The sequence below is a fragment of the Gavialis gangeticus genome, unplaced genomic scaffold, assembly GCF_001723915.1.
Source record: "Gavialis gangeticus isolate Ggan-Ray unplaced genomic scaffold, GavGan_comp1, whole genome shotgun sequence".
Taxonomy (NCBI): domain Eukaryota; kingdom Metazoa; phylum Chordata; order Crocodylia; family Gavialidae; genus Gavialis; species Gavialis gangeticus.
The window spans coordinates 24540335-24552327 of NW_017729030.1; the positions used below are offsets into that span (position 1 = coordinate 24540335).

Below are 11993 nucleotides of genomic sequence, written 5' to 3' on the forward strand. Positions count from 1 at the left end.
CTGGAAGTGGAAAAGTAGCCATGTTATCAGACAATCCCTTTCTCCTGACTGCAAAAAAAGAATTTCCAGGGGTCAAAATAGTGACCCATTTCCATTCACTTAATGCAACAGATAGGAGCCAAGAGGATCCTTCTACTTGGACCTAATACACAGCATTAGGTAGATTCTGAAACATGTCTGCCACTTGGCCAGTAAGAGGTATCACGTCAAAGACATGATCAAAATAATAGAAATGACCACTTTACTGGCAGGGCAGTCAAAACTTTCATTTTGGTATCAGTTTCTAGCCAATTGGTAATTCATCAATCCCATTTTTGATAGCATACAATTCTTAACCAATGGAGCCATGACAATGGCTCAGATGGCTAAAAACCAAATCATGCTTGCTTTAAGTTACTGAGTTAGTAACTATAAATTGTCATAGCTTCATTGAAGTCTCATAGTATAAAACAAGAAAAGCCAGCAGGATATGACATAATTATACTGGCACCAAGATCCAGATGGGTAGTTAGAAAAATGCTTTCACAGACAAATGGATAGTCTTACATAATTACATATAAATCACATATGTTCTTAAATTTGAAGAATGGTGGTGAACGCTGCCTATTTACCTCTGCACACATACTCCAAACCCAGAAATACAGTGGTGAAAATAATCTGGTTGTACAAAAGCTGCTTTAGCAAAATGCTTAACATAACCAATGCCATTTTGTATCTTGATAGAATTAACTGAATGCAAAAGCAAATAAGTCATAGTGGGCATGTGTACCTATTCATTTGATCTGAGATCACTTTACTTGCGAGTAAACACTCCTGGTCAGGCATTTACACATTACACATACATTCCAAGCAGCAGATTGCTCCTGCTTCCTGTGGCCCTGTCGCCACCAGGGAGAGCTCGAGGCTCTCCCTGAGTATTAGCCCAGAGGCTGGCAGGGAGCAGGGGGCCAAGAGACAGCCATCTCCTGGCCAGGGTTGGGACATTGCTTCTGTCCCCATCCCAGAAGAAGGGAACCAGCTCCCTGACTGGAGCAGGGGACTTGGAAATAGTTGCAGGAGAGGGGAAGGTCCCAGCCAACTGCCCCATCCACCAGTGAGACAGCTAGCCATGAGGTCCTGGCTGGGTGGGGATTCCCTGCCCAGCTGGGGGCTTACTACTAGCTGCCCGACCAGCAGACGGGGTAGTGGGTTGGGACCTACCCCAACCCTAGAGCTCTTTCTGAGCCCCATGCCTTGATTGCCCAACCAGAATAGTTCCCAGCTCCTGCTCTGTAATTGCAGGGTGGGGGCTGGAGCGTCCATTCTCTTCCTAGTTCCACAAGCACAGAGCTGGGTGGGGAACAGGCTGGGGAGCTTGTTCTGCTCCCAGCTCCGTGATCATGGACCTGGGCAGGGAACAGGATCCGCATCCTCCACCAGCAGGAAGCTCCCAGTGCCAGCTCCACAATCACGGGGCCGGCACTGGAACATCCTTATTTCCCAGTGCCAGCCTCACTGTTGTGGGGCTGATGCCGGGAGATCCTCATCTCCCAGCACTGGCCCTTCTGTTGCAAAGCTGGCACTGGGAGATAAGGATCTCCCAACCTCCTGCTCCATGATCATTAGTGAAGCATGCGCTCCCTGATTGTTATCTAAGAGCAGAGGGCTTGGAGCTCCCTGCTGTTGGGACAGTGGCGAAGCCCAGGCAGGGAATATGTCCTCCTGCCTTGGTAGCAGGCAGCTGCCAGGGCACAAAGCAATCTCCTGCCCCCTGGTGGCTCGCTGACCAGGAATAGATTTGCTCATGGTCAGGCATCTACATGAGCGCTACTGCACAGTAACTACTAGTGAGTAAATTTGCTACTTGCATTTGTAGGTAGCAAATTTACTCACAATTAGTGAGATTTATACACATGCACACACACACATATTGCTAAGCACAACTGCTGCAAACTGAACAGCTAAAAGTCATTTGATTACATATAAAGAAAGCACATGAGCAGAAAAGGCTGACAGGGCAAATGGTAAAAAGAAATTGTAACTGCAGCTGTCAACGCTAAGCCAGGAAACTTCATGGAATAACTAAGTTTACACAGGACCACTATATAAGAACTGTAAAAGGACTTAAAGCTGGGGGAGATAACAATACACAGGGCAAGCAGCAACAGGTACTTGAACCCTGGTGGTGTGAGGAACGTCTGGCCAGCTGAACCCACTGTATCTACTGGAAGGCTTATATAAGAATATCTGTATTGATTGTTAGGACTTGTCTAAAAGTGAAGTGTTGCATTTAAATCCTTGCTTAAAGACTGGTTTTGCTTATGTGTTCACTAAATCAGGATTTCAAACCAGAATAGTCTGACTGATCTTTTTTTTCTATTCACTTACTCTTAACTAAATTTAGCACACATTGTGTCAACCTGTGGCCACTTTCAAGATCTTGATCTCTGGCAAGCTTGTGGGAAGCCACTAAGAGTGGACCCCAAATGACCTTCAATGTCCTGTTTCCAGATTTGGGGTGTGTGGCATGTGTGCAAGGGCAGACCATGTCAACAGCTGTCCTAGCTGGGCATACCCAGCTAGGACGCAGTGCCAGCCTGTTGTAGATATAACCTAAACACCTCCCCTTGTAAAGTAAGATGTATTTGTAGAATATTTATAAAGCTTGGAGAAGTTTTTCTTCAATTTCCACATAATACTGTACCTGTATGACTCCGAATATGAACTCTCAGTGTTCCGTTGCTTGCAAACTTCTGACCACAGTAAGGGCAGATTTTCTCTTTTTCTCCAGTATGGGTCTATATAGGGTTGCGGATAAGGAAAAGACAAGGATGAAAATTTTAGAATACCTTCTAAGGATTACAGTCCATGGCAAACTGAATATATTGGATATCAAGCATTTTTCTTTACTTCTGTGTTCTAATATTTCCTCTCTTCCAGGTTTATATGTCCCCTTAACAGCCATTACATGTTTAATTCGGTCACATCAGAGACAATCATCAATGTTCTTTTAGTCCAGCAAACTTCTGTTTCCAAACAAATCTCATTATTAATTGTAAAATAAACCTACTTGTCAAACCCAATTACAGTTCACTGGCTTTATAATTCCTAAGGTACTCTGGCTTATAAAAGTTCAATTAAACTTTAATGTGCTCTTGCAAACCCAGGACAGAAAAAGTAATCACCTATTTTTCTGTATCAAAGAACATTTCCATGATAGCATTTTTCAAACTAGCAAACAGTGACTTGGATACTTCATGATAACATCAACCACAACTGTATTCCTTAAAAGCTTGTATTTAGGGCAAATCTAAATTTATTACTAAACAGAATTTGGCCAGCAGATAATTTTTCCTCCAACAAAACAGAGCTGAAGTTGTTTGATATATCATTATGATGCAAGTAATATCTAGTTCTAACTAGTTTATAAAAACAAGATCTAGTTGTCACAATTTTAGAGGTGTCATGGCCAGCTCTGCTCCCTGGGTTCTAGTTCTGGCTCCAGTACCAGGGAGAGAAGATCAGCAGTGGTGGCATAAAGTGCAGGAGGCAGGAGTGGTAGTGGGAGGTTTGCTGCTATGGGACATGTTAGCTCTTTTTTTTGCTGCCACGTATGTCAAGTGGCCATTTAAACACCGATTTTAAGCAGCAAAAGAAGAGAGAAAGAGGCAGGAAGTGACCTGCTTCTCCTGCACTACACACCACTCCTGTTCTGCCCTCCCTACTGCCAGACCTGATGCAGGGAAGGTAAATGGCAGAGGGGAGAATCTGTGAACTGGAGGGTGGTCTGCCCCACTAGATTTATTCTGAAGTCCACTATTAGGCACTGTCTGGAGCTCATGCCCTGCTTGACCGCCCTTACTGTATAATATAGACAACTGTAATGGCCAGTTTTTCAATACCCAAGACTCTCACTGTCTTTAATGCATAAGGACTGTAAGACTGAGTTCTGTATATCTAATGCATAGAACAAGACTTTTATTGGAATTTCTGAATATATATTTTATTCATATCATGTTTTATATGAACCTACCCAAGCATATTCTAGACTATGCCTATAATAGCTGTCAGGTTTGGGAGACAAAGCCTGTTGCAAGGTAAGAATGTATTTCATAAAAGCCAATAATGTTCTTACAAACAGCTGGAAGCATACATTGAAATAAGGAACCATTATTTTTATATGTGGCTTCATTTTCAAGCCCAGTCCAGGATGTTGAAAACTGTTTAAGACTGTTTTTGAAGTATTTCTGGTTTTATCCAAACTAAAGCTGGAGATCTTGCAAAAAATATCCAACCACAAGACTTTCAGAAATTACAAGAAGTCAGGATAACCACCCAACGTTTATATGCTTGGCAGCAATATTTTTGCAGACAGCCCATCGCTATTTATTAGGACTGGTTAAAGGGGAAAAAAAGCCATACAGATTGTATCCTAGGTCTCAAACACTCAAATTTTTAAATTGCTCTCTGATCTGGTTTAAGAACAGCAAGTTCTTTCCAAAAATAGTTGCCACATTACAGCAAAAATATTCCATCACAATTTTAAAAAATAATTTAGCTGTTCTACTTTTGGTCATTCAAAACTTAAATTATGTTAAATTAAGTATATCAGAAATCTGAGCTAAGAAATACAGATTCCCAAGCACATGCAAGATTGGCAAAACATTTATTTGGAAGGATAATTTTTTATTGTTTTGCATTTGTGTTTTCACAGAAGAGGTGGAGGCACTGAGATGCTCTCCTGGGAACTGGAATATGTGGACTTGAATCCTCTCCTAGACTCCTTCCTACACAAATGAATGCCTTAACTACTAGGTTAGGAAGTCATGTTCCCTCTCGGTTCTTCTGTAAACAGACTCATTGGCTCTCTGAGTCTTTCCTGCCCATTAAGCCAGCTTCAGCAAAAGAGATGAGCAGGTACCTCTTCCCACAGCCTTCTGGTTAGGGTGCATTCCTCGGAAGTGGCAAACATGCCTCGAGTCACTTCAGACAGAGGAGAGCTTAGAAACTGGGTTTCTGACTTCCTGGCCAACAAAGAGACAACCACCACTACTGCCAGATTGCCCTTCACTACAAAGGAAGCCTAGGCACCTAACTTCTCAATTTCAATAACCAGAATGGGATGAGATGCTTGAAATTTACATGCTGCAATGCCTTATTGGAGCCATCCTAGAGATCAATTAGGATCTGGCCCTTAGCGAACATATAAGTGGTGATAAAGCTTCCCTTATTGAATGAAATGGTATGCATCCTTAAAGGAGGATCCGACAGTGGCCATGTACAGATGTTCCGTTCATGCAGAAAGCAGGTGAAAGACTAGAGGTCTCCCAGAGCCCCAGGGGAATGACCCCTCATCTATCCCACCAATCAGTAGATTGCCAGGACAGGTTGGGGAACCATTCTCCTGGAACATAGAGTAAATGTTTTACTTTACTCTGTGGAAAAGTAAAGCATCAGCTGGTGAATGGCTGAAGAATGCAGACAGATAAAAGACCAAAACAAGAAGAATCTGCCCCAGAACAGCGAGAGAACAATGGCAATCAACCTGCAAGGAAGAACACAGCCATAACACAGCAAAAACCCAAAGGACTGGAAGAACTGACAAAGCTATAAAAGATGGGGTGAGACGTATCAATTTTGGGTCTTGTTCTGTATGTCATCCTGAAGCATCAGTTCGTCATCCGGAAGCATCAGTTCATCTGATGAGATGGACTAGCAGGAGCCCAGCTCCTACTCATGATCAACTTGGCTGGCCACTAGGTTGATCCAAGTACTGATAAGCAGGGACCTGGGTTTTCCGTTTCCCAGGGAAAAACAGGAGCTAGCCCCACCCCCATCCCAGCAGGCAGCAGCAGTGGGAGAGCCGGCTCCATGCTGCTTCTGCTGCAGCTACCCTGGCAGCTGAGGGCCCCCTCTGTGGGCTGTGAGTGGAGAGCAAGAGGCATGAGTAGGGTGGGGGACTGTTGTGGGGGCAGTGAGGGGCACCAGCACTATTGGGGGGACTTTGGGGGAGTGAGAGGCACCAGCAGGGCTGGGGGGGGGCTTTGGGGGCAGTGAAAGGCACCAGCAGGGCTGGGGGTGCTGCAGGGGGCTTTTAATTTTAATAACAGATTGGGGGGGGTTATCAGAAAATTTGTGACTTTCTATCAGAGAAAACCAGGATCGCTGCTGATAAGACTGGTAATGTATACAAGCACAGAACAGAAATTGGAGTATGAATGTGTGTGTGTGTGTGTGTGTGTGTGTGTTAGTTAAATGCTTAATCAATAAACAAGGCATCTTGACTTATCCTCCCTCATAAGGTCTTGCTCGTGATTTGAGCAATTGGTGTAGAAGTGGGAGGGCAGATCAAGGCCCCCACAGTGAGGGAGGAGTTGGGCTGGGGCAAATGCTGCCCAGCCAGGGTGGGTCAGGTGCGGGACAGAGCTGTGGCTCATCCAGGGGGCACAGGGAGGAGGTGGGGGGCGGCTCCTGCCACTTCTTGCTGCTCATCTGGGAGCCGCTGTACTGGTACTTGCCTGCTCATCTAGTGCTTGCCAGCTACCGCCATTTGTCCAGGAGGGCTTGTAGGGGGTGTATGCCCCCAGATCTGTACAGGGAAGGATAGGCGGTCCAGGAAGGGTCTGCCCCGTGCAGATCCAGGGGCAGCCCTGCCCCCCATGCTCTCCCAGATAAGCGGCAGGAGCCGCTGGATGAGTGGGCAAGTGCCAAACCAGTAGGTCCTGAATGAGCAGCTCACAGCAGCAGGATCCGCACCCCACCATATCCTCCTGACAAGCCACAGCTTCACCCCATCCATGCTCACCCCACCCCAGGTGGGCAGCGCTTGCTCCAGCCCCAGCCCCACTCCTCCCTCACTGCAGGGACCTTTCTTTATCTGCCCCTCCCATGCCCCTTCCCTCCCCTCGCCTCTTTCACCACACCAGACTTACCAGCTGCATGCAGCTCTTCAAGCTGCCGGGCTCGTATTGGAAATCAGATTGGTATCGGCTGATATGCCACCTTAAAACGCAGCTATTGGTATTGGCTTCAAAAATCTCTATTGATGTATCCCTAAAATCTGGGGCCCCCTTGCATTCTGCCCCCACAACTTGTTCTCCCTACAGCTCCTCCCTACCCTTTACTGTCCAACCGTGCCCTCCCTGAGCACATGGAAGTAAGAGGCAAATTTGAAAACACTGGCCTTAAAATAAACATACCTAGAGCAACTTGCTTCACAGGTAGCCATAGACTTAGTTCATCCAGAACTGATGTATTTTACCTTTTTTGAACCTACTGCAAGTTTTAGTACAGGTATTCCATAGACATACTTTTAAGCAGCACTGTTATACCTACCACATATAGCATAAACTATTCATGATATTAGTCCAAAGCCAAAAGGCTCATGGATTTATCATACTTTTGGGCTAGGCCTCAACAGAGTCACCAGTATTTCAAGCCATGGTAACCCCATAGCTCAGCACTGGTCAGTAGGTTTGTATACTCCAGATACCTCCCACCAAAGGAACCATGTGCTAATTAGCCCCCAGTCATGACTGGAACCAGGTGTCCTTGTCACAAGTCCTAGGAGCCTCCAAAAAATTTATATTCTGATGCAGCACATGGCAACCTGGACAGGGTCCACCTCACAGAGCTGGGGGGCATACTAATCATGTGCGAAAGGCTAAGAGAGGAAGTGACTCTTTGATTCTGGATGAACTATTTGGGTCCCATTTGGAAACGTCTGCCAGATATCTAAGGCTGGTGAAGAAACAGAAGTTACTGAAAGTGGGAAAGAAAGGCACAGCTCAATTGTGCGAGTGAAGAAGGTAACAAAATGTATTCAGTGTAGTAGATCACCATGACTTGAAACAGAACTAGTGCTAAAGGGGACTTGGTACAATGGGCATAGTACTCAGACAGGCTGCACTAACTTATCCCCATGGTAGGTTCCTATTAGCATGCGTGTCTAGTGTGGGCCATGTGTTTTAAAGTCATACTCAGTTCTGGCTGCATTTAATCAACTTCAGAGTTAGTTTTCATTACTAAGCACATGCTGCTTTTGGCAGAAGTTTAATGATACACATTTCCTTGAATGCAAATATAAGATGACGGGCTTCTCCCCCCATACTGGGAAAAACTCTGTATTGTAGTCAAGTAAATATGGTCTTTATCCCCAACAGTTACAATGTGAACATCACTAGGTTACCTCACAAATAACCTCAGTCATGGGGAACAGTTAGTCTCATTTCAAAGCTCCCTAATACTGTCTTTTCTCACTGCAGAGTTATCAGTCAACATAATCACTTACATATATAATGGTCACTACTCTGGGCATTTGCTTGGAAGCATCAACATAATTTAGGATTACTGATTGGATTTTAAATAGGATAGCAGAGGTAATATTACAACTACTTATCCCACTGACAAATTTGGTTTAAAAATGTAGTATTTGATTCTTCTCAGATCAGTAAATTAATTCTCATTTTGTACACAACATCCTCAGCTGTTATAAAGTTATTCTTCATTCCTCAGTAAAAATCTTAACTCACATGGTATACATTATACTGTTGTTGAAGGTTAAGTAAATGGGATACGGTTTCAAAATCCAAGAAACTTATATAATTTTCACTTTAGGATTATGAATGTTAAATCTATCTTGATTAGGATAGAGTTCTTTAGAAATTGTATATATCTGTTATGGCAATACTACGAGACTCCAGGTAGGCAATTACTAATTCATTCTAACCAACCAAAATCACAGGACTTCCTGGAGCAATACATTAGTAGCATATGAGTTCTCAAATATACAACCAGTCCTATTTGTGGCAGGAGCAGTAGTAGTTATATTTAAGAAGGAATTGAAACAAAAGATCCATCAAAAGGGGAACAATTAGATGCCTCTAATTTTTCTTAAATAAGTGGCATTCCTATTAGTTCACTAGTTGTGAGTGGAAAAAAATATATGCTTGGGAATAAGTTGACAGGCTGATATTTTTTTTGTGTAGAAATTCTCATATTCTCTAGCTGATATTGTTTATTTCCAGATCTTATCATCCATTCATGGCAGAAATCCCCAAGATGACTATGGCAAATATGGGAGCTCCCCAGCCAGCCACAGTGCTGGTCTCCCACCGCCTCTGGGCATGCTGCCGCCTACCTTGCCTGCCACACCTCATTGTTAAATAATTAAGGTCTTAAATTAGGAGGCTGCTCTTTCTGACCCTGATGTCTAGGTCCTTGAGTACATGCTCCTACCACCCGTTACATGTCCCATGCCATACAGAGGTTTTTAAAAGCTGTGTAGAGCTCTGGCCTGAGGCTGGCCCAACTCATTACAGTTTTAGGCCTCTCACAACCTGCCCTGTTATGGGCCACACTCACACCACCTCCCTCTCACTGAGGTCTCTCACACACCACTATCTCCCACATGGTCTCTCTCATACTGCCTTTGCTGGGCCTCACCGCCCCTCCTTTTCCCTGGGGCCCCAACGCCCTGCCCTCACCCAGAGGGTCGTCAGGCTTCATTCTTTTTGTTCCCCAACCAGAAAGCATGAGGTCTTTTGGGCATCTCCTACTACCGTCATCTGAGTGAGCACTGGGCAGTTTGCAAAATACTGAGCAGACCCTGCCCCTGTCTCGTAGCTGGGTAGCTTCCCATAGCTGCTCTTCATACAGGGCTGCTGACTTGCTCCCTTATATTTAAATGGCTTCTCCTCTGTTGCCCACTTGTGGCCTCAGGCACCCAAAGGCTTACCTGGACCAAAGGCAGTCCCCCAAGTTAATAGGACCTCAACTCATGCCCCCTACTCACAGGGCCTCAACTGGTTCAATTACTCAGATGCAGCCCATCAGGTGCACCCAACTCTGCACCTTCACCTCCCCTGAGGCACATACTCCGCCCCCTTCTCTGCGGCCTGGCATCAAACACCCCCGCAGGCTAAGGTGCCCCTTGTCAGCATGCCTGGTCCACATCTCTCCTTCTCTCCCCAGGTTCTTAACCCGTCCGGGCCCAGGTGGCCACAGCCATGCCTGGCCCCACTACCCACTCTGCGGAGCCTTGCACCCATTGGGCTCAGGTGTCCCACATGGACAGGCCTGGTCCTAACTCCCTCCAATGTTACTAGTCACCCACCAGATGGTGGGGGCAGGGGTTATTAAGCTGCCCTGACCCACCTTTCACCAGGATGGCCCTTGAACCTGGCATTTGCTGGCCCAGCCCTGCCACTGGCAGGACCACCATTCCAATCTTCCTTTATTTAAATGAGCTGTATTTGACACCTATCATTTTTCCATTACACACAGTACACAGTGACTATAGATAAGAAACTCATACATAGTTCCTCTGAAAGCAAAAATAACGGATGGAAAAAATTTCATTTAGGACATTTGGTCTCCTAGGTAATACATACTGGGTATACTATGGGCTTTAGTCACACAGTTATGCAGGGATATTGAGCTAATATGAGGCTTTTATTAACTAGGTTAATCCAACTGTTCACATAGATTCTTAACCTGCATGCAGGACCTTCACCTAATGCAGAAGGTATACAGTCCCACTAGGGGGAATGCCTTATTGGACTTTGTGCTGGTTATGTGGGATGACCTGGTAGAGGAGCTACAGATTCATGGTCACCTCAGGGACAGTGAACACCGATCAATCAAATTCACCATACAGTGTTCTGGAGGACTGGAAAAGGGCCAATGTGGTCCCTATTTTCAAGAAGGGGAGGAAGGAGCCAAGTAATTATATGCCAGTCAATCTTTGAAAAAATCTTTGAAAAGATTGTGAAGGATCATATTTGTGGGAGTCCAGTGGGAAAAATAATGCAGCAGGACAACCAGCATGGATTCGTAGCAGGTAGATCATGCCTGATAAATCTGGTTTTGTTTTATGACAGGGTAACAAAATGCTTAAGACACAGGAGTAGAGGTGAATATCATTTTCTTGGATCTTAGCAAAGCCTTTGATACAGTATCTCATCCCATTCTCATAAATAAATTAAGAGGCTGTGACATAGATGTTTACACGGTGCAGTGGGTGGCAACTTGGCTTAGCAGTTGCACCCAGAGATGGGTAGTAGATGGGTCAGTATCAACCTGGAAGCGTGTGGGTAGTGGGGTCCTGCAGAGTTTGGTCCTTGGACCTGTACTCTTCAATACAGTTTCATAGTTGGTAGGGTCGGAAGGGACCTGAGCAAATCATCAAGTCCGACCCCCTGCTATGGCAGGAAAAAGTACTGGGGTCAAACAACCCCAGCAAGGTGTTCATCTAGCCTCCTCTTAAAGACCCCCCAGGGTAGGAGCCAGCACCACTTCTCCTGGAAGTTGGTTCCAGATCCTAGCCGCCCTGACAGTGAAGTAGAGCCTCCTGATGTCTAGTCTGAATCTACCCTCTGCCAGCTTATGACCATTATTCCTGGTCACTCCTGGTTGCGCTGGGGGGAACAGGGACTCTCCCAAAGCCTGCTAGTCCCCGACTAGTTTGTAAACGGCCATTAGATCCTCCCTCAGCTTTCTCTCGTGGAGGATGAACAGGTTCAGGTCCCTTAGCCTCTCCTCATAGGGCCTGCCCTGCTGCCCCCTGATCATGCGAGTGTCCCTCCTCTGGACCCTCTCCATGTTGTCCACATCCTTTCTGCAGCGCAGCACCAAGAACTGGACACAGTACTCCAACTGCGATCTGACCAGTGTCGCATACAGGGAGAGGATCACTTCCTTGGACCTGCCTGAGATGCATCTGTGGATGCATGACAAGGTACGGTTGGCCTTCCTGGCCGTGTCCCCACACTGTCATCCCATGTTCATTTTGGCATCAGTAATGACTCCAAGATCCTTTTCTGCCTCTGCACTGACGAGAAGGGATTTCATAGACTTCATAGACATTAGGGCTGGAAGGGACATCAGAAGATCATTGAGTCCAACCCCCCGCCCAAAGGGCAGGAAGTTAGCTGGGGTCATAACATCCCAGCAAGATAAGCATCCAATTTACTCTGAAGGTGTTCAATGTAGGTGCTTGAACCACATCCGATGGC

At 45.6% G+C, this 11993-nt stretch overlaps 1 protein-coding gene across 2 annotated transcripts in view; it reads right to left on the reverse strand.

The window, feature by feature from the left end:
• PRDM5 (PR/SET domain 5) overlaps positions 1 to 11993 on the reverse strand; it is a 208402-nt gene that overhangs the window by 55776 nt on the left and 140633 nt on the right. For both annotated transcript variants that reach the window (XM_019522042.1, XM_019522041.1), the window contains exon 13: positions 2684 to 2777. In XM_019522042.1, coding sequence (XP_019377587.1) covers positions 2684 to 2777 — 94 coding nt within the window. The remainder of the gene's footprint in view (positions 1 to 2683; positions 2778 to 11993) is intronic.